Here is a 27,613-nt window from a genome sequence, read left to right on the forward strand (position 1 = left end):
CGCAGGAAGGGGAGCGGGGTGGGCGGGGGATGGCGGCGCGCAGCTCCCGCGGACGTGTGGGTCAGCCCTGTGGGGGGAAAGGCTGAAGTGGGTGGAAGAGGGAGCACTTTTATGTAGCGGTCCTGTTACTTGCCACTGTACTAGAGGCTTTTAGTTTTAGGAAGGACACCTAAGTGATATTTGAGGCTTCACTTTGCCTGAGGTTATACTCTTCTCCCAACCGTAGCTCTGGAAAGAATTGTTTCGTTTTTGCTTCATAATTAAATAGTTGCACGGGCTGTAATGTCTGGCTTATTGTAAATTTTGACATTTGTAAATCACCCTGTGAAATTTCTTCAGTTATATAGTGTAGTGATATAATATCCACGATCATTTAACATTGCTCAGCATTGAGAAATTTTACATCATTCCTTTTCGTCTTTGAATTTTATTTTCATCCCACTTCTGCCACAGAATGTTATCCCATTGTTCTTGCGAGCTTCCTATTGCTCACCCTGTTCTACTTTTCTGCAATATATGAGTGCCACATATATAAATGAAATATTTTTTCTTAATTTCCGTTGACAATAAGGCTCGAAATGTTTTTCTCATCTGGGTTATGTTACTGTTGTAATTATTATTAGAACATAGTTGAGGAAAATAATACAAATATATTTTAAAAGTAAATTTGGTAAGCCATTACTAAATTTAAAAAGTTGAGTTTACATGAGAGACTTATTTTTTAATGAGAAATATGGGGATTTTTATGGTTCCTGAATGAAAGGAATGGCTGAATTATCCTTCTATTTGTGTACTCAAGGTTTTTACATTTAGTACGTCTTTTGTAAAGAGCCTTTCTTTTACAAGTTGATTGTGAAAAAAAGAGGAAAGGAGAACCATGGCAAACAAGTCTCAGGTATGTTTTAGGAAAGAATCTATATGGAAGCTGAAGATCTAGAAATTCATTTTCTTAAAATTTTCTATAGGTTTCTACCGTTTAGAAAGTCTGTGGGTACACCTTGGGTGTGGTACCTTGGCTTGAAAATCACCACAATATGAGGCATATTACATAAAATACGAAAATGATGGCAAAGATTACCTAAGAAAATATTCGGTCCGCTGCCTGGAGATGGTAGTAGTTACGGTGTGTATGCATGAGTGTGTGTGTGTTAATGCATATGTGCAAAATTTCCTGAGGCTGTTCTGTGTGCTGAGTGTCTGGTACAAATTTACAATCATATATTTACATACATGTACGATGATGTTCCCTGACAACTTGGGCTATGCCAAGCTCTGTACTCAGTATTTTACATGCATTTTCCATTTGACCTTACCCCTGTGACCTTATTTTCCTCATTTAACAAATGGAGAAACTGAAGCACAGAGAAGTGACTGCTAGTTAAGGGATGGGCCAGAGATTTAAACCTTAACAGGCTCTCATTATGTAGTTGAGAATGACCTGGAACTCACTGTGTAGCCCTGGCTGGTCTTGAACTTGCTTTGCTTCTCCTGCCTCAGCTTCCCAAGTGCTGGGATTATAGACGTGTGCCACCACGCCCAGCTCTCTTATTTATTTTAAAAATTAATCAGTTAATTAATTAATTTTGGTACTGGGGCTTGAACAAGGGCCTTCACAGTAAGCTTCTTCATCCCCAGCCCTTCTTTTATTTATTATTATTATTGGTATTGGGGATCAAACTTGGGACCTTGCGCTTGCGAGGCAGGTGACAAAACCACTGAGCTAAATCCCCAGACTTTACTTTTTATTTTGAGACAGGGTCTCACTAAGTTGCTAAGTTGCCAGAACCTCTGTCTTCCAGAGTGCTGGGAATATAAGAATGGACCTTTCTCTATGCGTGGTTTAGACAGCAGTTTTCTAAAAGATTACTTAAAAACACCAACTGGAATTATTAAATGATTTTATCACATGTTTTAGAATATATACTTTTACCTATCCTAAAGTGGCTGAAGAGAAAAGCTATGTGTTAGAGGTTGAAAATTTAAGTACATTAAAGAGATACAAATATAATTAACTCTAAATCCCTTCACTTCTTTATTTCTATATAATTTCACTTATAGTTCTGTTATACTTTTTGTTTACTTTTCTTTCATTCATTCTGCGTTCCACTACAGTTATTTCTGTACACGTTTGTGTCTCTCACTAGAGCTAAAGATAGGTTTTTTTTTTTGTTTTTTTGTATCAGGGATCGAACTCAGGTCCTTGTGTTTGCAAGGCAGGTGGCGGAACCACTGAGCTAAATCCCAAAATAGTAGTTTGAAGATGATTCTGGCATCTTGTTTCTATGTCCCCTGCCAGCGTATGCCAGTGTGTGTGTGTGTGTGTGTGTGTGTGTGTGTGTGTGAGAGAGAGAGAGAGAGAGAGTGAGTAAGGTGGAGGGGGGGACTTGTGTCTCACATTAAAACGAAGTACTTCGGGATAGTTGGCTTTGAGAAGAAACAGTAGTGTGGTGACTATTACAGCAGTTTGGAAGATGCTGTGGTACGTGGCACTAGAGAATCAGACCCTGGACCACAGAAAAAGGTTAAGTGAGAAATAATTTTATTCTATATAAGGAACAATTTTCTGACAGATATGTTTAAAATCACTAAGGGCTGCTTTGTAAGGCAGTAACTAGATCACATCCTGCATTCAAAATTGACATATGCAGTAGGATCCTAGGATGAAGGAGTATATTACAATATGAAAATCTGATCTGTCATTTAAAATTCATCATATGGTATCTTTAAATATCAACGTTTCTTTGTAGACTTAAAGTATATTTGCTTTGCAAATATTCACCTCCTGTTTCCCACTGATCCATCTTTCTACAAAATGAGGAACAGTTGCAACTAATGGAGCCTTGGTTGAGCAACACACTGTGCTTGAGTCTTTAATGACTGAAGGGGCTGATGTCTGTCCCAGTTTCCAGAGCAGTGTGTCACATCAGCTTCTCTTCTCTTTAGCAAGTGAGGTGGAAGCAGCGCAGGGTGCCATGAAAGCCCATGGAAGCTTCTTCAACAGAGGCCCTAACCTAAGAGTGTTGTGCTCCATGCTGATAACCACAGAAAAATCTGTCTACATGTTCTCCTTTTCTTTTACTATAGATATCTCTCATCTGTCAGTTGAGTAGTATTCGTCAGAATAGAGGTCAGGACTCTCAGAAATATTCTGGTAAATTCCATGAGCTATAGACTTTGAGCAGTTGAGTCCTTTAGGACTCCCTGCTGTGCAGAAAGTTAGTGGGCTGGAGGTCTTGACATCCCTTGACCACATATTCCTTCTAAGGAGTTGAAACAAGGGATGTTGGTTGAGACTCCAGGAGATAACATCCATTGTCATTATGAGGGCTATTGACAAGGAAGACAAAATAGTAGAGCAGAGTTTAGAAGGTAAGAAAAACTAGAGAACGATAAACCTTGTTCTACAGATGAAGTAGGAAGGACTGCATCAGAGTTCTGCTTTCTGTGTTCCTTTTCTCTGTGTGTCTGTGTGTGCACCCTTTTAAAAAATTGAGGTACAGGGCCTGGGATTTAGCTCAGTGGTGGTGTTGCTGCTGCCTTGAAAGCACAAGTTCCCGAGTTTGATCCCCAGTACAAAAAAAATTGAGGTACAATTTATAAACACTAAATATACAGTGATTTTTCAAGTATTCACAATGCTTTGCAACCATTGCCATTATCTAATTCCAGAATGTGCCATCATCCTTGAAAGAACACCTATTCCTATTCAAGTCTCTATTCCTTACTTCTTCCCTTATACCCAAGCATGTCAAAGCTCCTAGGAAGTCAGGGCCAGAGCCTCTGATGTCATTGTCCTTTTCCTCATGGTTTGAAGGTGACTGCTATAACTCTAATTATTATTTTCACACTATAGTGAAGAAGAGAAAGGACATATGTGTAATTCCCCTTGCTGAGTCAGTCCCTGTTGAAGAAAGAGCTCTACCGAAAGCCTCCACAAATGTCTTATCTCTCATTGACCACCCCTATGATAAGGAAGACTGGGAAATATAAAGAGGCTCTTTCCTGTCAATGGGTAAAATCAAAGTTCTGTTAGAATAGAAGTAAGGCAGAATGGATTTTGTGTATCCAATTAGTGGTATCTGCCACAGACATTAATATATCTAATAAAATTTAAAATGTATTTATTCAATTTGTATTAAATATATGTTGAGTCTTTTTTTTTTTTGGTATCAGGGATCGAACTCAGGTTCTTGTGCTTGCGAGACAGGCAGTGGAACCACTGAGGCTAAATCCCCAGACGTATCACAGTCTTATTACTGACAAAGTAACGAGTTATACTTGTATTATCTAGTTTACCAAACAGTGTGAACTGAGCTTAAAATTATCTCTTACATTTAAATAGTAAAATAGATTTAGTATTTTGAGATTTTAAAAAAGTAAATATGCATGTCCTTACTGTTTATACTTTAAAAATACTTTTAAATTTAAAACTTTAAGCCAATCATGGTGGTGCATGCCTGTAATCCCAGCACTCGGAAGGCTGAGGCAGGAGGTTTGCTGTGAATTCGAGACTAGCCTGGCCTACATAAAGAGTTCCAGATCAGTCTCAACTACATAGTAAGACTCTGTCTCAAACCACTCCCCACCGAAAAAACAAAGCAAGAAGAAAAAAAATAAAACTTTAAAAATTAAAATGAAATTAACTTATGCACACGGATTGAAAACAATCAGTCTAGAATGGCTATTGCTACCCTTTATAACTGTGTATGGAAATATAAAATGTGTATATATAAGTATATAAATGATGTAGATTATATATTTACTATATATTATTTCTGTATAGTTGTTAGAATCAACATAGAATTCTACAGATTCTTTCTAAAAAAAAAAATTTTTTTTTTTTTGTTTGTGGTACTGAGGACTGAACCCAGGGACTTCATGTTTAGTTATCTCTCCATCCTTTTAAAAAAATTTTGTTTTAAAGACAATGCTTTGCTACATTTCTAAATTGCCCTGGCTGGGCTCAGTCCTCCTCTTCAGCTGGGGTTATAGGTGTATACCACCACAGTTTCTAGAACTTTGAGTGCAGTAAATTTAGCATTATCACTTTGAAAATAAATTTGAATTCTAATCACTATGGTTATATGTATCTTTGCTTTAAAACTGAATCACTACAGGGTAGTTAAATATTTCAGTTAAATATTCATCAGCTGATTTTTCTTTTATTTGTTTATTTAACAAATGTATCCCCAACTGTGGTCTAGGTTTGGATGAATAAGACAGAAAGAGTAGCCCCCCTCATATGGAACTTAAAGTTTACTCTGAAGATAGGAAATGAAGAGTAAACAAATCAATGCAGAATATTATATAGTAATATAAGTAAGTATGTGCTTGTCTGTGTAGGGAGAATGGGAGTGCATTACTATTTTAGATGAATTAGAAAATATTTCTCTACCAAGGTGAGATTTGTGAAGAAATAATAATGGGGAGTCAGAAGTGAGATTGGGGGAGGATCATTTCCAGCAGAAGGAACAGTAAGTACAGAGACCAAGAGAGCACTATGCTTGGTATGTTTAAGGAGCCCAAAGAAGCAATTGCAGCTGGAATGGAGTAAAGAAAGGTGTGGTCAAAGATGCTATAGGAGCATTAGGAATGGGCATGGAGACCATGGCAACCAATTACAATTTTTTTTGGTATCAGGAATTGAACTCAGGGCCTTACAACTGCCAGGCAGGTGCTGTACCTGATGAGCTATACCCTTCCCTACATTTTGAGTGTCTTGGGAAGCCACTAGAGGATTTTTTTTTCAGGTACCAGGAATCAAACTTAGGGCCTTGCACTTGTCAGGCAGGCCTAGTGTCACTGAGCAACATCCTCAGCTGCCCTAGAGGGATCTGAACTAGGAAAAGAAGTGGTTGTATTATACTTCCTTGGCTGCTTTATGAAGGAGTAGGAATAGAAGCAGGAGTAGAAGAAAGGAGATCAGTTAAAAAAAGGTTCTTGCAGTAAATTAGTTAAAAGTTTATGGAAGCTATAGCTGTAAAAGCATTACTATGCATTTTTCTAGAAACGGAACAGAACTGAACCATTTTTCAGTCTTCAGTGAAGTTTGGGGATGATAAATCATTTTGAACATGAGAAAATGTCTGATTTTGAGTATTTAACTATGTGCCATAATCTAACTGTGCCATAATCTTAACTTTGAGTTTTTGCACATCTTTTATCTGTAATATTATTCTACTCTCATCATACTAATTTTTGCTCATGACTGAAGTCTCAACTCTAAGACCTATTTTTCAAGAAACATATCCTTTGTACTTAGAATTAGACTTTTTTTTTTGAGGTGTTAGACACTTCAGGGCCTAACACAGGCTAGGCAAATGCCCTACCACTGAGCTCTACCCCCAGCCCTTAAAAATATATCTTGGACATATCTGAATTTTGTGATTCTTAGATTTTTTTGTTGTTGTTAGTATTGGGGATCAAACTCAGGACCTTGTGCTTTTGAGGCAGGCGGTGTAAACACTGAGCCAAGTCTCCAGCCCCATTGTGATTCTTAAATTATGTCCGTGTTAAACAAAATACTCCATCGATAGATTGTAGATAATTTCCTTAGCTCTGTGACATGTAATTAGTGGAATATCTGTGTTTGGTACCTGTTATAAAAAGTCCTCAAGCCCCTTCACTTTAAGCCAGTGACCTTTTTTAGTCATCTGTGAATAGATTGCTGAAGGGCACCTGAGATTCATAAATATTGAAAGGATATTGTTCTTCACTGCGGCTTGAGGTGAGGTGTCCACTTCCCTCTTTGCAGCTCAGTATTTCTGGCTGTTAAGTACTAAGACTGTAGGGAGCAAGGTAAGTGCCATGTTGCTTAAGAGTGTCCAATACTAGGTTCATTTAGGGGGCAGGAGAAGGGAAGTTTGTCTTTCCAACATCCATGGTATCTTTCATGTAGTTCTACTGACTTGTAAAATAAGTGAGGCAGCATTGATATGCAAGCACATGATTTATTATCAACATGAACTTGAACTGTATCAGTGGGAAGTGTGTCAGATAGTTAAATATCAGTACTCTGAGATTTTGTTAGTTTTCTTTTTTGTGGTACAAGTTTTTGGTGAAGCTGGAAATCTCATGCAGGTTCTCATGCATGTTAGGCAAGTGCTCTACCATTGAGCTATATGTCCAGCCTATAATGCAAATCTTATCTTGAAATACATATAAATTTAAAATCTCACCCAGATCTTCCTTCAAGATAGGGCCAGCCACTGGTTCTAAACTTTAGTGGGCCTTAGAATCACCTGAAAAGCATGTTAACCATACTTATGGACTCTACCTGTAATGTTTCTACTTCTGAAGGTCTGAGGAGAGTTGTGGGAATTTGAGTTTAAAAAAGAACTCGTAGGTGCTGCTGCCTTATAGACCACTCTAAGTAGGAAAGAGATCATGTGTTTCCCATTTCTTTTGGCTTCAGTTTCATGTGCTTCTCTTTTCATAATGCTAATACATGAGGCTGTTAACTGTTGAGAAACTCAAAGGCGAATATGCATGATACAGATGACTTATTTGGTCAGGGTCTCACTGTGTTCTGGGACCCCTTTACTCATATGATGAAAAGACTGATCACTTGTCTGCACAGTTCTAACCATTTTCTCTCCTGTTTTGTTTTTTCTACATGGTTTGGGTGACCTGAAGTTTCTTGAATGTTCCACTGATGCTTTTTGTATCTACCAATATCTCCCTTCATCTATATAACAGATTGCTTTTCTGTTCTGATTCTCCTTCAGATCATTTCTTCCCACCCATTACTCCTGCACATTTTACGTAATTTTTGAAATATCTTTATAGCCCTATAAAAATCTAATTTGTGACACTATCCTATCTCTATTGCTTTATTGCTTTTTTCTTCATATTCATTTGACCCTACAATATAATAGTATGAGGAACCATTATTATAAACCTGCTTGTAAAGCTATAAAAAATATCTAAGCTACTGATCTTCTACATCCCCTTAACCAGTCTCAATTGTTGTGTGTAGAAGTAATATCTTTTGGCCTCTTTGAAGATTGATCTATGCCCTGTGACTTGCCAATTTTTCATATTTTTTAATCCAGATATAATTTGTATTCACTAAGTACCCTCACAATTGAGATATAGAACATTCACATCATCCCCTGTTGCCTCTTTATAGTGCTTTCTCCTCTCCTTCCAGGTTTTTTCTTGTGGTACCAGGGGTCAAACTCTGGACCTTGTGCTTGCAAGGCTGGTGGTGGCACCACTGAGCTACATCCATGGCCCTTCCTTCCAGGCTTTGACAACTATCAATCTCTTTTCAGTCTATAGTTTTGCCTTTTCCAGTATGTGGAATTACACATTCTAAGTCTAGCCTGTTTTGCTTAGCATAAAGCATTTGATTTATATATGATTCATATGGTTGTTGTTTGTGTTCATTGTTCATTCCTTTTTATCACTGAATGATATTCTACTGTGTGGCTCTATCATAATTGTTTATCCGTTCCCAAAATATCTTTAATGGCTATTTTCTTCTCCTCTAAATCTAAGCTTTTTAGTTTACTTTGCTTCTTGGGTACTGTAAAACAAATTTCCTGTGTGTTCTAGGTGGGAATTAAAACTAAATTGTAATAGGTATGAAGAAGCTCTGAATTTCTGCACATGACATATTCCTGATCTTTCTTAGACTTGTTCTAACCCACTCTGTATAGTAGGTCAGCTGTGGGACATATCTGTCTCAAAGAATCCTATTCTATGAAACCTTTTGGAACAAAGGTCTTCCAATTTGCAGGAATGACCGAAACTCTTTATATAGAATCATTTCTGCAATTTCTAGGAGAGATGTAAAAAGGCTTTCCCTTTTCCGTAACAGGACCTGTCTTACTTTATTCTTTCTAGGACGCAATGCACTGCACTCATAACTTAAGGGAGAAGATTATTTTGGTTCATGTTTCAAACTTTGTAGTCCGTGTTCACCATATTTGAACACTGACACAGCATGGTGGAAGAGCCTGTTGCATAGGAAAGCTGCTCACTTTATGGTGGCGGGGGTGGGGGTGGGGGACTGACTCACCTCTTTCGGCCAGACCCTGACTCATAACAGCAAATCATCTATATCACTTCCGTGATTCAATCACCTTCCAAAAGCCCTGCCTCTGAGGACATGAGGCCTTTGGGGAACATTCTTTATCTAAACCACAACACATCCCAAACCATAAAAATGTATTCTTGATAATTTGGAACCTGCTTAAATTTTCTTTCACCCTTACTTTAGGGGCCAGTTCTGTATGTATCAGGGTTTGGTTCCAGACAAAACAGGATATGAAATCCCATAACATTCTTGACCTCTTTCTCAGAAGGATCTCCCACAGCTTTGTGGGTAACTTTAGTCATGGTATTTGGCTAATATGGTGAGGTCTAGTCTACCACAGTTTGGATAGAGAGAACATAACCAAGACAAATAAAACTATCCATTCTATGGCCGGGGATTTAGCTCAGTGGTGCTACTGTCTGCCTTGCAAGCTCAAGGACCCGAGTTCAATCCCCGGTACCAAAAAAACAAACAAACAGAAAACTGTCCATTCCACCTGATAAAAGTATGATCATACCATAAGATACCATAAAGATCCGAAGGATTATTTCTATTTAATTAATTTTCATTAGTGCTGAGGCTTCAGAAGCCCAGTTATGGTCAAGCATATGATAACATGATATTGCTTCATTGGTTCTAGTTATAACTAGAAACAAAATAAAAAGAAAAAGTGTATCACATTTGAACTTGAATTTAGTTCTTGCATTTATACTTCCTCTTAGCTAAAAGGCCTATAGGTGATTAGTTCTTGTATTTAAAGAAGAAATTCTAAAAATTGAAGTTAAGTGTTATGCTAAACATCTTCAACTATTCTTGAATAAGCATTTTATTTTAATTAGCATTTTAAAATAGAATGCTAGTTCAGCATTTCATCATACATAGGTTTCAGAATATTACCATACTTCTCCAAAAAATAATCTTTTTTTATTTGAAAAGAAAATAATTTTAAAGAACACCCTTTGAGTTCATTTAGATACTGAATGTTTTATTCATTTCATTTACTAACCCTTTAATAAGCATATAAGAGTTAAGACAGGAAATACATCGTTTTTTTAAAGGTACATAAACTGACATTTCTTATCTTTTTTCTTATACAGGTGTTTGCTTCAGAATGGTAAGTTATTAGAATCTTTTATCATACTTTATATGTTGTTTTTTGTTTTGGAGACAGTGTCTCACTATGTAGCCCAGGTAGGCCTTGAACTTCTGGCGATCCAACTACCTCAGCCTCCCAAGTGCTGGGATTACAGGTGTACACCACCATGCCTGGCCATTTTCATTTATTTTAAATCACAAAAATAAGCAGTTTTCTACATAGTGATAGTCTACTGCTTATTTTCTGTATTTCACAGCAAATAAAGAAATGTGACTTTTTTCAAATTACTGACTGTGATTTTTATTAAGCTGTCTTAAAAACATAGTCTATTAAAAACAGTCCTAGTTTTTAGTAATTTTCTACAAATTTCTTTTTTTCTTTTCAGACAACATCTTGCTAAATTACTAAGTTGCCCAGAGTACTGGGATTATAGGTGTGTGCTCCCATGCCTATTTTCTATATATTTGCAAAATACCTCTTTTGGGGTAATTCAAATTAGGCACTTTGAATTAGGTGTATTGAATAGAAAGTGTAGGATCTCTCACATGTCCTGGATGGGAAAACCCTTTAGGCAAGCAAATGTATTTTGGACTGCATAGTGAAAAATGCTAATGTTGCATATGGAAGTTGTTCCCTGAGTTTTATTTTATTTATATATATATATATAGATAGATAGATAGATAGAGAGAGAGAGTTTTGTTTGTTTGTTTGTTTTGTTTTGTTTTTTTGAGACAGGGTCTTACTATGTAGTTGAGACTGACCCGGAACTCACTATATAGTAGCCCAGGCTGGTCTCGAACTCACAGTGATCCTCCTGCCTCAGCCTCCCAACTGCTGGGATTACAAGTGTGTGCCACCATGCTTGGCTTTGCTTTTCTTTGTCTTTTTGTGTGTGTGTTCCCTGAGTTTTAGTGATTTAAGTTCCTTGTCTCATTAAAAATTTGTTTTGTCTTAAATTTTTATTTTTAAAAACACTCCTTTTGTGAAAGTTAGTTCTGGTTTATATTGTCACCTACTGTCTGAGCTGAGAGTCACTAGATTAGCTCTCTGGGTTCCAAGCTCCTGGGAGTTCCAACATAATTGTCATCAGAAAAGTACGTTTTGAGACAGCTGTGTCCTGCCTTCATAATTCAGATAATCTCCATTTTGTTCTTTGTTAATTGATTTATATTTGGAACTAACTCCACATACATCTCAGCTATAACTATTTTGGTTTGTGATGCTTCATGCAGTTGGAGTGTGGAGTGTAGTGATCTTGACTACTCTGGTCTCCAAACAGAAGACATTTTTTGTTTTTTGTTTTTGGTAGTGCTGGCAATAAACACTCAGACTCAGTTTGTCAGTGCAGAAATAAAGCACTCAGACACCAAGAAATCTCACCAAGGCAAGTTTACTTCTGCAGAAGGATGTGCTGTACTCTTAAGGCGGGATAGCAAGCACACAAAAGAGGCAGGAACAGGTTAGGCTTCCTTTATATCCTAAAGGTGAGAAGCAGCTGACCTTTTTCCCCATTGGCTGGGTTGAAGGGTCACAATCTATCCTGACTGGCTAGTCTATTTGGTATGAGGGGAGGGCCTAAAGGGTTGTCTACAGGGAGGGCCTAGGGAACCATATGTCCTTGGCAGGAGGTGTTCCTGGATTCCAATGGGCAGAGGTTCATTGTAATTTAACAACTGCAATCCTGGTGTAGAAGAAGGCAGCCTAGGATGAAATAAAATTTAAGATGGAGGTGATTTTGTTCATATTCTTTGAAAGAAGTGACAGGTCCACAGTTTCTTACAGTAGTACTGTAGTCATACCCAGGGTGTTGTACCACTGAGGTACATCTTGGCCCTTTAAAAATAATTTTTAAAAAATTTGAAATTTTAATCTCACTAAATTGACAAGGCTGGCCTCGAACTTGTTGTTCTCCTGCCTTGGCCTGAGTAGCTAGGATTTTAGGCATGTGCCACCCCACCCAGCAGAAGAGCATGTTTTTGAAAAGCTCTGGTAGACTGAATCCACCAGAGTTTTTAGTATGATATGCTTACAATACTTCAAAATCAAAATGTTGTGGCTTTTTTTTTTCATTTTCTAGAAGAATAATTGAATTTGAAACTGGGAAAAGATTTTCAAAAGAATCAAGATATGTATATGTACCAATACCTCACAATGAATGTATTATCTATCACAAACATAAATTTACCCTAGAGAATATTAGAATCAAGTATGTTATGAATTCAGACTTTTGATGATGGATTTCATCTTTCTTGTTTTCTCTTGAATCTAGTACACTGAAGGTGAAGCTAAGAAAATAGGACTGGTTGGCTGGGTGAAAAATACCAGCAAAGGCACTGTGACAGGCCAAGTGCAAGGCCCTGAAGAGAAGGTTGATTCCATGTGAGTAATAAGGCTAATACCTTGTGCGTGACATTTCTGAAGCTATTTTAATGTTTTATTGGACAATATGAATAGTACTAATGGGGCAAAATTAGTTTACAGATTGTAACTAAGCACATATTTTTAGGCAGGCTAGTAAAGAAAATCACAGGGGTAGAATTTCATTGTATAGGAATGGATTTCTCCCTCGAGTAGGTCTCACAGAGAGCTATTGCATCACCCCCTGGTCTCTTTGAATTTGTCTCCTCGAGTCTTTCCAACATGGCAGACTGTTGAGGACCCAAGTATTTTTCATTGAAGTGTTGAAACAGAAGCATAGTGGCTTAGGATGGTTCTTGAAGTTCTTCAAGTAAATTTAAAGGCAAAAGATTAACATCTCCTTTTTATAATATGAATACCTTATTTTTTAAATTGTAATTTTATTGCCAATGAAGGTATATTTAGTAAGCTGTTATGGTTGTCATAATGAGTCCTCAGGGACACAAGATTCAGTAATATGTGGACTAGTGCTCTGTGTATAGAAGTCGTTTTGAAAGGCTTTGTCTTTTCAGCTTCATAATTTCTGCTTCTCTCTGCAGTGTTTGGTTTTGTTTGTTTGTTTCTTTGTTTTTGGTACTGGGAATTGAACTTGGGACCTTTCACTTGCGAGGCAGGTGGTGGCACACTGAGCTAAATGACAGCTCTTGCAGTCTTTGGTTTTAATAAAACTAGCTGACATTTATTAAGCATTTATGACATATTGGGGAATATGCTTATGCAGTTTACATGAATTAGGTCACTTCAGCAGATCCTATGAGGTAGATACTAAATAATTTCCAATTTATTTTATTTTATTGTTTATAGGTTATCTTTGTTTTCATTGCTTAATTTTTTAAGTTTCAAGCAGTACTTTTTACTTACTACTATTATTGTAGTAACTGAAATAATATAATGCTGAAAAGTTTGAAGGAAGAGTTAGTAATCTGCCTCTTCTTATTTCCTCCCCCTTCATGTAATTTATATTAATGGGTTTGGAATACTTTGAACAGCTTGCTCTTTTACCTAAAATACTGAAGTATATATTTATAAATAAAGTTTTGCTGTTGTTATCAAAATGGAATACTTTATGCATATTTTTCTATAACTTGTATTTCATTTTATGGACATCCCAACAATTAGTGAATGTTATTAACTCCTTATTTTTTCTAATTTATTGTTCTTGTATTTATATGTAAAAACACATCCCATGTTGAAAAGTAGGGTCCAGAAATTCAGTTTTATAATCTGTGGGTTAACGGTTATGAGAAATATTTTTCACTAGGATTGTCTCAAAATGCACAAAAGATCATGAGACTTACATTGCACAGAATTGACAGTTCAGATGAAAAGATGCTGAAAGATTATGAAGTAGTTCAAGAATGGGTGATATGTGGAAGATGGAAGCTCATGCCAATCACGGCATATTCCTGACTCTCATTATAGCAGGCTTTGATTAATTTACTTAACATAAATAAAACCATGTGTTTTCTCTTTTTTTTTTCAGCCCCTGTATTTATTATTCACACCTCTATCCTCTTTGCAAGCAATATGTGTTAGCAACCATACCTGGTAGATGGTTGTCTTTCTGTGCTTGTCTTCACACTCACATGCCCCCCAACACACACACACACACACACACACACACACACACAGAGTCACACTTACATACACATACATTTATGGGTTTTGATGAAGGCAAATGATTAGTTTGGATTCATTCTTTTCGATGGCTGTTTAATATTGCACAATATAGGTGTATTATTATTATTTATTAATATTACTAGGAACTCATTTTTTTGTTTATTATTTCTCACTATGCAAACAGTGCTGCAGTAAATGTTTTATTGGTGGTTTTATTTTTATGGGATTGATTCCCAGGAGTGTGATTTGTTAGTTGAAGTGTCTGTGTATTTTTAGTGTAAAAACATTTATCAGACTGCTTTCCAAAACAGCTATAAATAATTTACGTTTTTTCTTCCTCGTCCTGTTGGCAGTTGATTTTATTGCTCTCCAATTGTTTTATCTGATTGGATGTAGAGCGATTATCATTTCACTGTAATTTGTATTTCTCTAATTATTAGTAAACTGAGCATCGTCATGCTTGTGGCTCTGTGGATTTGTTCTTGTGCACTCCCTTTTCACATTCTTTCCACATTTTTTCATTGAGTTGCTTATCTCCTGCCAATATGTAAGGGCTCTTCATGTGCTGGTAATGATTACTAACCCATTATCTGTTATCTCTCTTGAAAGTATTTCTCCAAATCTAGCGTTAGCCTATTAATTTTGTTTATGATATCTTTTGCAACATAAATTGTTTTTAGCTTTTATAAACTTGAATAAGTCTATCTTTTCTTTCTCGTTAAGAAACATTGTAAATGTTGTTTCCTAGGTTTTCTTCTAACTTTTAATGGTTTATTTATTACATTTAACCATTTATTCCATCTGAAATTTGTTTTCATATGAGATAGGGACTATTTTCTTGTGACAAATGGATAGCCTGTTGGGCCAGCACCATTTATTAAATAACCATTCTTTTTCTTTTTTTTTTTTTTGGAACTGGGGATAGAATTCAGGACCTTGAGCTTGTGAGGCAGGCGCAGTGTCACTGAACTAAATCCCTAGCCCTACATAACCATTATTTTCCCCATTAAATTGAAATACATTTTTATTATATTTTACAATTTCATATAAACTGGATTTCTGGATTCTGTTCTACACCCTCATCCGTTTATCTATTCTGACACCCATAGTCCATATAGATTTAATTTCAGTGACTTTATAGTTCTCTTACTGTTCTCTTTTAGAATATACTTTCTTAGGTATTTTTCTCTCTAGTGCTTAAGATATCTTCATCCACTTAACTGGAATTCTATTATATTTATTTATTTTATGGACTTGCATTTTATTATTGATGTATATATATGATTACAAATAGTTGTTTCATATATATGTTTCAGATCACATTTGTTAACTGATTTTATATTGTATCCTTCATATTTTCTGATTCTTTTTTCATTTTTTGTAATTGGTTATACAAATTAATGGATTTCATCTTGGCAGATTCATACATTCACATAATATACTTTAATTATTTTCATTTCCATTGGTCCTTTGTCCTATACTACCCCCATAGTATCAGATTTTTTGGGGGGAGCTTTTAGTGTGTAAAATATATTTTGCTCATATCCACCCCTTTATTACCTACCCATATGCCCCCCTCCCTCCCTCCCTCCCTCTTATTCCCTTCCTCTTGTCTAATAATAGTCTCCCTTCTACTTTTTTGAGAGCCTACATGTTAGGGAGAACATGCAATGTTTGTCTTTCTGAGTCTGGCTTTTTTTTTTTTTCTTTTCTTGGTACTGGGGATAGAATGAGTCTGGCTTATTTTGCTTTAACGTGTTGATCTCCAGATTGATCCATTTTCGTGCAAATGACAGAAATTTGTTCTTCTTTGTGGCTGAATAGTACTCAGTATTTTCTTTATCCATTCATCTGTTCATGGACATCTAGCTGGTTTCCTATCTTGGCTATTGTGAATTGTACCACAGTAAATTTGGATATGCAGGTATCCCTATGGTATCCTGGCTTTAATTGCTTCAGATATACACCAAGGAGTGATATAACTGGATCAAATAGTAGCTCTATTTTTAGGGTGTTTTTTTTTGGGGGGGAAGGATGTTATACTGATTTTCATAGTTGCTCTACTTATTTACATCATTCCCACCAGTGAGGAAGAAGATCCCTGAATTCTTGTTAGCATTAATTGTTTTTTGTGTTCTTGATGATAATCATCCTGACTAGGGTAAGATGGAATCTTAAAGTAGTTTTGATTTGCATTTCCCTAATGGCTAAAAATGTTGAACCTTTTTTCATATACTTATTGGCTATTTGTAGTTTTTTGGGAAGTGTTTGATTAATTCATTTACCCATTTATTGATTGGGCTATTTGAGTTTTTGTTGTTAAGATTTTTGAGTTCTTTACATATTCTACATATTTATCTGTGTCAGAAGTGTATGTGGTAAAGATTTCCTCTCATTCTGAAGGATGTCTCTTCACTTTGTTAGCTGTTTCCCTTGCTGTGCAGAAACTTTTTATTTTGATGTAATCCCATTCATTCATTCTTGCTTTTATTTCCTGTGCTTTTGGAGGCTTACTCAGGAAGTCTTTACTTGTGACTATTGCTTCCAGTATTTCTCATATATTTTCTTTCAGCTGTTTCAAAGTTTCAAGTCTTATATTTAGACCTTTTATACATTTGGAATTGATTTTTTTTTTGTGATGAAATATAGAAATCTAGTTTCAGTCTTCTACAAAGACATATCCCGTTTTCTCAGCACTGTTTGTTAGAGAGGATATCTTTTCTCCAATGTATAACTTGAGCTTCTTTGCCCAGAGTCAGATGGTTGAAGTTGTGTGGGTTTATTCCTGTGTCCTCTATTCTGTTCCATTGGTCTACATAGTATTTTTTGCCAGTACCATGCTGTTTGTCATACTATGGCTTTGTAGTATACTTTGAAATCTGGTTATTGTGATGCCTTATATCTTGCTCTTTTGACTTAGGATTGCATTAGCTCCCCTGGGTCTTTTATGTTTTCATGTGCATTTCAGGATTAAAAAAAATTCTGTGAAGGATGTCATTTGTACCTGATGGAGGTTGCATTGAATCTGCAGATCACTTTTGCTAATGTGGCCATTTGACAATATTAATTCTGCCAATCCATGAATGTGATAGTCTTTCCATCTTGTGATTTTTTTCTTTAATTTCTTTGTTCAGGGCTCTGAAATTTCCATTGTAAAGGTCTTTCACCTCTTTGGCTAAATTGATCCATAAGTATTTTATGTTATTTGAAGCTATTGTAAATGGAATTGTTTTCCTGATTTCTTTCTCAGCTAGTCCACTATCAGTGTAAAGTGAAGCTACTGATTTTTTTTGGTACCAGGGATTGAACTCAGGTCCTTGTGCTTGTGAGGCAGGCAGCAGAACCATTGAGCTAAATCCCCAGCCCTAAAGCTACTGATTTTTAATGTTGATTTTATATCTTGTTTTGTTGTAAATTTAATTATTAATTGCTCTAGCTATATTTATTTTTTATTTTATTTATTTTTGTTTGTTTGTTTTTTGAGACAAGGTCTCACTATGTAGTTGAGTCTGACCTGGAACTCACTATGGAGCCCAGGCTGGTCTTGAACTCACAGTGATCCTCCTGCCTCAGCCTCCCGAGTGCTGGGATTACAGGCGTGAGCCACCACTCCTGGCCCTCATAGATATATTTTTAAAATAAGCTTTATTTTTAGAATGGTTTTAGATTTCCAGAAAAGTTTTAAAAATAATACAGAAAGATTTCAATATATTCTTCATCTAGTTTTACTATTATTAATAAGATATATATGTTATAGTTAATAGACCAATAATGTTACCTTAGTATTAACTAAAATTCATACTATTTATTTTTTCAATTCTTGCATAATTTCCTTTTTAAAAGTCTTCCTTATTTTATTTTTATTATTTCAAGGGAATTGACATTTTAATGATGTATCTATCCATATAAGAATATAGATGTCTTTCCATTTAATTTCAAAATTTATTCTTAAATTTACTATTTTATGGTTTTCTTCATATAAGTTTTATACTTTTGTTGCTAAGTTTACTCCTTTGTATTTTACTGACATTTTCATTATTATTTACGGAATATTTTTCCTATGTCTGTTTATAGCTGTTTTTGTCTTAGTGACTTTTGTGTATGTATCTTATATCACAATCTTACCTTATCAAATTTATTATTATTCTACCAGGGTTTTGTTTTTCTTTTTCTTTTTCTGAGACAGGGTCTCACTGTGCACTTCAGGCTGGCCTTGAACTTCTTGGCAATCTTCCTGTCTCAGCCTCCCTAGTACTGGTATTATAGGCATGTGCCACCATGCCCAGCTCTACTAGTTTTTTTTTTTTTTAATTATGGCTTACTGGAGTTTCTATATGTATATTTAGCAAGATAATGTATCTATACTCTCTGTTTATATCATTTCTTACCTGCCAAAATGATGTTGAATAATAATTGCAATAATGGCCATCCTGTTTGGCTTATGATTTTATTTGAAGTAATTTTGTTTCACCAAGTAGAAAAAAGTTTTCTGTTCGCTTTTTTAAATTTACTTTATCACAATGAATTTCACTCTTATATTAGTGAAATTGAGGTCTGATTGGTTCCAGTGTATTATTGTTTCTTTTGAATTATTACTGAGTGTTACTTAGCAATATTTTGTTAAGAAATTTTACATCTGTATTATTAAATTATTGAGATTATTGTTTTCTTGTTTTTCTTTTTGCTACTGTATCGAGTTTTTATGTTAAAGTTTTGGATTCACAAAACATTCCTACTAACAGTGTATGGGAGTTCCTTTTCTTGAGAGAATGGTTTTTCTTTGACAGTTTTTCCTTTCCTCTCTCTTCTTGGGAATTTTTTTTTTTATTTTTTTTTTTTTTTTTGTACCTGGGATTGAACTCAGGACCTTGTGCTTGTGAGGCAGGAGCAGTGCCACTGAACTAAATCCCCAACCCATATTGAACACCCTCCCCCCCTCATATCAGGGCTCAAACTGAGACCTTGGGCTTGCAAGGGCAGGTGCAGTGCCACGGATCTAAATCCCTGGCCGCCTTTGGAGCTTCTATGTGGACTTGATTTAATTTTCACTTTTACACCTAGTTTTTAAACGTTAGTATGTGGGAAATTGCCTTAATTTTGTTTTCCAACTTTTCTATTATTTTTGTTTCCTGTTGCTGCTATACATTCTTTCTACTCCATGGTATCTCATGCTTTAAAAAAAAAATCTGTGAATATATTATGTGTTTTTCTTTATGAAATTTTCTTCTGCTTTTGGCATTATTTCTATTTCCTCTAAGTTTCTTTTCTTTTCCCTCTTCTTTCTTTTTTTTTTTTTTTTTTCTTGTTTTACTTTTCTTTATTTTTTTGCATATTAACAATAACTTTGTCACAAATAAAAATATCCACCCAGGAATAAGAAGCCTTTAAGGAAAATTTTCAGCAAGTAATTGCAGACTTGTGAACTTAAGGAATGGTGGGGAGCTGGACTTTATGTTAGAGAACCTACAAATGCTAAAGCTAGATCTTTCCTCTGTAGTACCTGGTGCCTCCAAATCCACTCCCGAGTGGATTTCATGGTGTTAGCTGACTTGCTTCTCACAATTTTTTAGGCACTTAGTCTGAAGCATCCTTTGTTTTGCTGTTGTTCTTAATTATTTATTGGAATCTCTTGTTAAGATTATAGTTTTCTATCAACTAAGAATATTTTCATCTGCAAAGGACTTAAAATGGGTAAAACAAGTAAGCGCTTATTTTCCTCAGTAACAAGAGATCTGAAAGTTTATGTGACAATCTTCAGTAGATCAGTGATGTCAGGACCACCATTTCTGTGATTGTCTTGGCCTTTTCCTTGTTGTGAAAAAAGGAAAAGGTGTAGCTGCTCATAATATCCACATTTAAGACAAAAAGGCAGGAAAGGGTAGGGATTGTGTTGCTTTCCCTGGCCTACCCAAAAGAGACACTGACCTGTGTTGCAGCTTGTACAAGGTCATATGATTATTCTTTGCTGTGCTTTGATGGAGATAGGCAAATTAGTTTGGCATATTGATCGCCTGAACAAAATTGATGTTTCCTTGATCAGGAAGAGGGGGAGAGGAATGAGTATCAAGTGGTAAATGAACAATATCTAATATATCTTCATATTTTGAAATTTTTATTTTCATGGGATTTTGAGTTGAACTGTGAAAATTGAGAAAATCTGTGTAAAGCACTTAGGACGGTGCCTTGTACTAATTAAAAAATCTGTAAACACTCATTGCCATTCTGTGGCCCATGGTGCCCTGCTTTGCACATGGCTAGTGGCAGTTGGACTGGCTAGGTGGAATGAGATTATCCAGGGAGAGGTTGTATAATGACAAGCCGGAAGAAGATGTTGGAGAATGTAAATTAAGTTTAACTAACATTCTAGGTTTTTTGTTTTTGTTTTTTAATTGAGTTTATTGGTACAATCTAGGTCTACAGTACAGTTACATTCATTACTGGGATCTTGTACCTTCACATGACAGGTCTTGGTTCTCATATTTTCCCCTTGTCCCTGCCCTCCCTTCACCCCCCTCCTCCCCTCCCCATTAACAAACTCTTTATTTCCATTTTTTCATTTTCTCATATTTTTTATTTTCCCTTATTTCCTTGCCCCTACCCTTCCCCCTTTCCCTACACCTTTAGTCCTTTTCTTTCTATTTCACACTCTTAATTATCCCATTAGGATCTTGTGAACTATTATAGTTTTTCACACCAGAGAAACTATTCGGTATTTACACATGTGTGCATTCTAGGTTTAATGTCACTACAAATAAACATATTTAGGTTTTAAAAAATGAATTTATTTCCAATACAGTGCTGTTTAGGTACTGAATTATCAGAAAATTGAACCGCAACAAGAGATGTTACAGAAATAGCTTGTAAGGGCAGCCTAAATGTGGCCTATTTTTAGTTACATACATAGTGTCTTGTCTTCTGGTTATTTTTTTAAAATAAAAGAAAACTTTAAAAAAATGCTATGACAAAATACAGAAATTAGAGTTAAATTGTCTTTAAAAACATGAATTTGGTTTCTTCCCAAGTTATGGAAATAGAGAATACAACAGAGACTATCACTTAGAGATGGCTTGGCTGTAGTTAGTTCCAGCAGCTCTCCTCTGTTCTTTTTTTTTTTGGTATCAGGGATGAAACTTGGGTCCTTGCTCTTGCAAGGCAGGCAGTGGAAACACTGAGCCAAATCCCCGGCTCTCCTCTGTTCTTTCTAAGAAGCCAGAGGCATTGACATCCAAGGAGACACTGCAGATACCTCTGTGTGTGGGCGTGTGTGTGTTTGTGTGTGTACACGTACATGTGTGTTTTCTTCCCCTTCTGTGTTTTATTTTCTCAGCAAGAATGACTGATGGCTTTCCTTTGCAAATGGCACTGTATAATTCTAATTGTAGAGGTGAGTCTTGCCAACATTTTTTGATACACAGGAATCATTTTGAGTCTTGATTAAACCTGCTTTCTTGGGAAAAATTTAAAACACTTTCTATTTCTTGATAGTCACTGTAAATTAATGTACAGTTATGTTAATAGGCATAAGGCTTTCACTAAATACTCACAAAATATATTTTTCTTAAAGACTAAATGGTAATTTGGAAAAAATTCATATTTGGAGACAATGAGCCAAATTCTAAAATTAAAATTATATCTTGATTGCTACATGTTTTTAAAACCATATGTCATATATCTGTCTCCTGTTCTTCAAAGGATTGTTAAGGATTGGATTATATATACAAGAGGGTAATCAAATAGTTTCATAGTCCAGAAGACTATTCACAATAAAAGGAATGCTTGGGGCTGGGGATTTAGATCAGTGGTTCTGCTGCCTGCCTTACAAGCAAAAGGACCTGAGTTCAATCCCTGGTACCAAAAAAAAGAGAAAGGAATGCTTGAAAGTATGGGGGATAATTAGCTGGAGAAAAAAAATACTTAAGGGAATCGTGATAATTTACTTCAGGTCTTTGAAAGGCTGATGAAGAAGGACAAGTGTTGTCTGTTGTCCCAGAGAGCAATAATTTTAGTTGTAGCAATGGGTGGATTTGCTCATTACAGTTCCCCTTGACAAAACAATTTCCTATAAAGTCAACTAATGTTCTAATGGTGGAATTTTATCAATAACTAGTAGTAATTTAGATCAGAGATTAACATTTATAGCCTGTTGGCCATATTTGGCATGCTGCTTGTTTTATAAATAAAAGTCTACTAAAGAATAGCCACACCCATTATTTACATTTTATGGAGTAGTTGCTTTTGTGATTCAAGGGCAGGGCTAAATTGTTGCAACAAAGCCTGGATGACTACAAAGCCTAAAATATTTACTGTCTGGCCCTTCACAGGAAAAGTTTGTTGACCTCTGTATAGATATCTAAAAAAGTCGAGGTGTGTAAAAAAACTTAACTCAGTGGAAAGTATGTGTATTAGTCAGATTTCTGTTGCTGTGACAAAATCCCTGAGAAAAACAATTTAAAGATGGAAAGGTTTACTTTGGTCCATGGTTTCAGAAATTCACTCCTTTGTTACTGGCTCCATCACTCTGAGTCTGTAGTGAGGCTCACGGTGGAGAGGTCATGGGTGAGCCAAGCTATTCACCTTGAGGCAGTCAGGAAACAGAGAAGGAAAGAGAGAGAAGGGACCACAGACATGATGTAACTTTTAAAGGCATGCTCCCAGTGACTTCCTTCCTCCAACTGGAGCATACCTCCTAATAACCCATTCAGCTATGAGCTCATCAGTGGACTGATCCATTCCAACCCTCATGATCTAATCACCTTTCTAGGCCTCACCACTGCACGTTGCTGTGTTGAGGATCAAGCCTTCAGCACATGAGAGTTGGAGAAATATATTTCAGATCCTAACCCTAACAGTATTTAGACTGGGTGACTCCAAGGACTTTCCAACTATGATTCTATTCTATAGAGTTTACCATATACATGTACTTAAAGTATTCCTAGTTTAAGAGTTAAAATAGATCTGTTCACTCGTGATGTATTTGTCACTTTCACAGACGTGTGGCATTTGTATAAAATATAAAATTTGAATAGCATTCTGCTTTAACTATGAAATGCCATTGTTTTGAATTTCTAGCTCTTGTAATAGTAGATTAGAATGAGCAATAGATTTTGAGAACAATGATGTGAGTCATATTCAATGTTATTTAATATTTTTAAAAGTAAACTTTTTCTGGCCGGCCATTAGTAGTATGAATTTGTATGTAACTAGAGTTGTTGCTAGTTTTTTCTTTTTCATTTGAGAATCCTAAAGCCCTTTCCCAATAAAATAGCCGTTTGCTAATTTACACCTAATTCATCAAGGTCTTTTTTAGATAAATAGTTGAAATTGTTAAAAAAGAGTTCCATTGAGGCTGAGGATGTAGCTCAGAGGCATCATGCCTGCCTGGCAAGCACAAGGTCCTGAGTTTGATCCCCTGTTCTGGAAAAAAAAAAAAAGAGTTCCACTGGATGTTCTATAGAAATATGGAAGATGAGGACATTTTTCAGGAAACAAAAATTCAGTAAGAATCTGTAATTTTGGGGAAAAAATTATATATATATGTATAAATGGAAAATTAGAAACATGAACAATATCTAGTAGAGTTGGAGTCCTAATACCTCATATTATACTTCAAATACTAAATTATTTATTTTTCTTTAATATAAAATCCATATTAATATGACTTAAATGCATGAATTATGCTTTACAATTCACATTTTTAACATAAGAATTTATTAAAGTAACATATTTAATAAAAGTGCATAACAAAGCATTAATGACTATGTGTGTTGCTGGGAATTGAACTCAGGACCTTCCTCAGGCTAGGTGACCACTCTACCGCTGAGTGACATCCCAAACCTAGCATTAATTACATTTAAAAAATTAATAGACTTTGTTTCTTAAAGCAGAAAAACTGAGTGGAAAGTTGTTTTGTCACCAGTTCAAGCTGGGGAGGTTCAGAGGTTCAGACAATCTAAAAGAAGAGATACAGAGCCATGAGCTAGATTAGACATTTTTATTTTCAGGCGCCACTCAGCTCATGCATGAGGTCTACATAATAGTGTCTATGAGCTGGTAATGACCTTGGTTATATGTTATTTACACTGGCAAGTATCAGTTTTGGTTATATCAGTTATTTGCACCAACACCAGGAGGTGTGCCTATGCTGGAATTCTGGTGATTCTGATTTCTTGTCCCTTAGAAATCACCCCCCTCCATAGCCCAAACTAAAGTGCAACTATCTTGGGCTTTATTTTTTCCTACAATAGTACAGAGAATTCCCATATATTTCTTCATACCCTTCAACTTCCCAGTTGTATCTGTTATTAACAATTTGAATTAGTGTGGTGCATTTGTTACGGGTGAGAGCCAATCATGATACATGGTCATTGACTAAAATCCATAGCTTCCATGGGGTTGACTTCATTCTTAATGTTATACATTTTACTGTTTTGACAAATGTATAATGACATGTATCTACCACTACAGTATTATACAGAATAGTTCCATTGCCCTAAACAATTCCTTCTCACCTTACCAACCCCTGGCAACCACAGATGTTTTTACTGTCTCCATTATTCTGTTTTTTTCAGAATGTTATATAGAGTAGTTCCTTCACTTGGAAATATACCTTTAAGATTCCTTCATATCTTAGCTGATTTCTTTTTATTAGTGAATAATATTCCATTGTGTGGATGTGCCACAGTTTATTTATTCATTTATTTATTGAAGGACGTTTTGGTTGTTTCCAAATTTTGTCAATTTTGAGATGACTTTATTTTGTTGCAGAGAATTGAAACCAGAGTTTCATGCATGCTAAGCCATTGAATTATACCCCTAATCCCAACTTGTCAAAATTTTATACCAAAAAAAAAAAAAAAGTTTGTATCAGAACTTGGTGTAATGACACATGCCTATAATTCCAACACTCAAGAGATGGAGGTAGGAGGATTGCTGCAAATTTGAGGCTAACCTGGGCTACATAGTGAGTTCAAGGTCAGCCTGAACTATATAGAAAGACCCTATCTCAAGAAAAAAGTTTATACTGTAAGTAAAATATACTTTTTATTATTTTTATAGCCTAATTTACAGTGAACATAAAGTATTTTTAAAAAGATACCTTAATTTTTCAAAAGCTCGAAACATTTCAAGTATTTTACTACAAAGTAAAGGTGATAGCTTTTAAAAATGTGTAAAAGGTTTATATCAGTTTCAGAAATTCAAGTGATATAGAATTATATGGGGTAAAAAACATACATGTCTTTCCTGTTTTTTTAATACCTTAGTCCTACATATTTTCCTATATACAAAGACATGTATATATGAAGATTACAAATAATCTTATTAAACATTCAACACATACACATATAGTTAAATTTACCTCTATAATTGATAAATAAGGGTTTATGCCACTCATTCTTCAAATTTAAAAAATGATACAATATATTGTGAATTATATATTGTGATTCTATATTGTGAGTATCTTTATGGCAGTAAATGTTCTTTTAAACCACCACAGGGTATAGGATTCTGCTTTATGGATAGATTCTAGTTTATTTAGCCTATTACTAGATGTTCAAGGTTTTTGCAGTTTTTTACTGTTACAAATTTTGTTAAATGAGCTTACTTGTTATATACATATATCTTTTAAATTTATTAAAAATTATTTACTTACTATCTATTATGTGTAGCAGGCACTGTTCCAGGTAATGGGTTTCAGCAGAGACCAAGAGTTAGATTTCTTGTGTCAGGAGACCCACAATATTAGATATTTTCAGACAATGGTAAGCACTATGCAGGAGGTAAGAGTGATGCTTTTCCTTCTTTGGATGGCCCAGAAATGTCTTTCCATGGACGTGAGCTCTGAGCTGAGGCTGCATGGTGAAGAGGAGGCTGCTGGTGCAGAGCATGGTAGAGCGTTTTGGGCAGAGGTTGCAGCAGACAGCTGAGTAGGTGGGCAAGTGGTGGGATTGTTTGCCCAGTGCAGACAAAAGGGATCTAGGGAACCTGAAAACAACTGGAAAATCAACTGAAAGTTTTTCTGCTTTTATTACTACCATGTTCCAACAGTTCCCCCCACCCCAGTACTGGGAATTGAACTCAGGACTCTGATGCTTGCCAGGCAGGTGCAGTGCCACTAGCTACATCCCTGACCCCTGTGCCGCAATTCTAACCAATAATATTCTGTTTTACTGCTGCCCCATGTAACTGACATTCAGTGTGTATTTTCCCCAGTACTTTTGCAGTACTGATTCCTGGATATAAGTCAAAGACTACGTGCAATTTAGATAGAAAATTGGGGTTGGGAATTTTTAAAGTATGAATATTAGGAAGTAGTTTTAGATAAGTACTGAATAAACTAAGGACTCATGTCTCAGGAAGTTTTGTTCTCTTGTGTACTCTTGTAAGTAAAATATTGCATTGACTTAGGTAAGTGAATCAAACCAATTATTAAAAGTTAAATATAGGCCAGGTGTGGTGGTGCATGCCTGTAATGCCCAGCACTTGGGAGGCTGAGACAGGAGGATCACCATGAGTTTGAGGCCTGCCTGGACTACATAGTGAGTTCAAGGCCAGCCTGAACTACATAGTGAGATCCTGTCTCAAGGAAAAAAATGTAAACAAAATCACTTATATTCTACTGTCTCCTTTTTTGGGGGTGCTAGGATCAGATAACTAAACATTTGGTTTATTATATTAGTCTCTCAGAGTTATGTTGAAATTTACAAAACCCCTGCCAACTGGATCTTCAGTTTTGGAGGGGTGTGTGTGTGTTTGTGTGTGTGTGCGTGTGTGTTGTGTGTGTTATACTGAGGATTGAACACTGGGCCTTAGAACTGAGCTATGCCCCGAGCCAGTATTGTTTTTGTTTTTTTGTCTTTTGGGAGTGGGGATCGGACTCAGGACCTTGTACTTGTGAGGCAGGTGACAGAGCCACTAAACTAAATCCCTGGCCCTCCAGCCCTTTTTTGTTTTGGGTCAGGCCCTCATTGAGTTGCCCAGACAGAACTTGAATTTGCAATCCTCCTGCTTTAGCCTTTCCAAGTGCTGGGATTACAGATATGTTCCACCACACCTAGTAGCAGGTGCTTTGTGCTTGCCTGCTAAAGTTAAGCTCTCTGTGATTAAAAAAAAAAAAAAATCAGGAAATACAGAGCTGAAATGCTCATCATAAATCACCCACTTTAACCCAGTAAGGTTCTGTTAGAACAGGCATTTCATTCAACCATATGAAGATTGCACACCAGGGAGGTGGTGGGACTCAGGTGCAGATATGGGCCTCAAAAGTCATGAACAACCCCTTTATTGGATTATGATTTTATTTTAAAAGAAAAATAAACTCAGGGCTGGGATAGTTAGACTTCACTAGCTACCACTGAGCTATACTCTTGGGCCTGGATTGTAACTTTTCTTTCTTTCGTTTTTTTTTTTTTTTTTTTTTTTTTTTTTTTTTTTTTTTT

General features: G+C 35.8%; 1 protein-coding gene across 1 annotated transcript in view; it reads left to right on the forward strand.

The window, feature by feature from the left end:
- Positions 1–27,613, forward strand: part of Acyp2 (acylphosphatase 2) — a 227,515-nt gene that overhangs the window by 68,252 nt on the left and 131,650 nt on the right. The window contains exons 2-3 of the mRNA XM_033764005.1: positions 10,141–10,157; positions 12,409–12,518. Coding sequence (XP_033619896.1) covers positions 10,155–10,157; positions 12,409–12,518 — 113 coding nt within the window. The 5' untranslated portion in view covers positions 10,141–10,154. The remainder of the gene's footprint in view (positions 1–10,140; positions 10,158–12,408; positions 12,519–27,613) is intronic.

Source organism: Fukomys damarensis, unplaced genomic scaffold (genome assembly GCF_012274545.1).
Source record: "Fukomys damarensis isolate Sample0158 unplaced genomic scaffold, DMR_v1.0_HiC HiC_scaffold_2, whole genome shotgun sequence".
Classification (NCBI taxonomy): domain Eukaryota; kingdom Metazoa; phylum Chordata; class Mammalia; order Rodentia; family Bathyergidae; genus Fukomys; species Fukomys damarensis.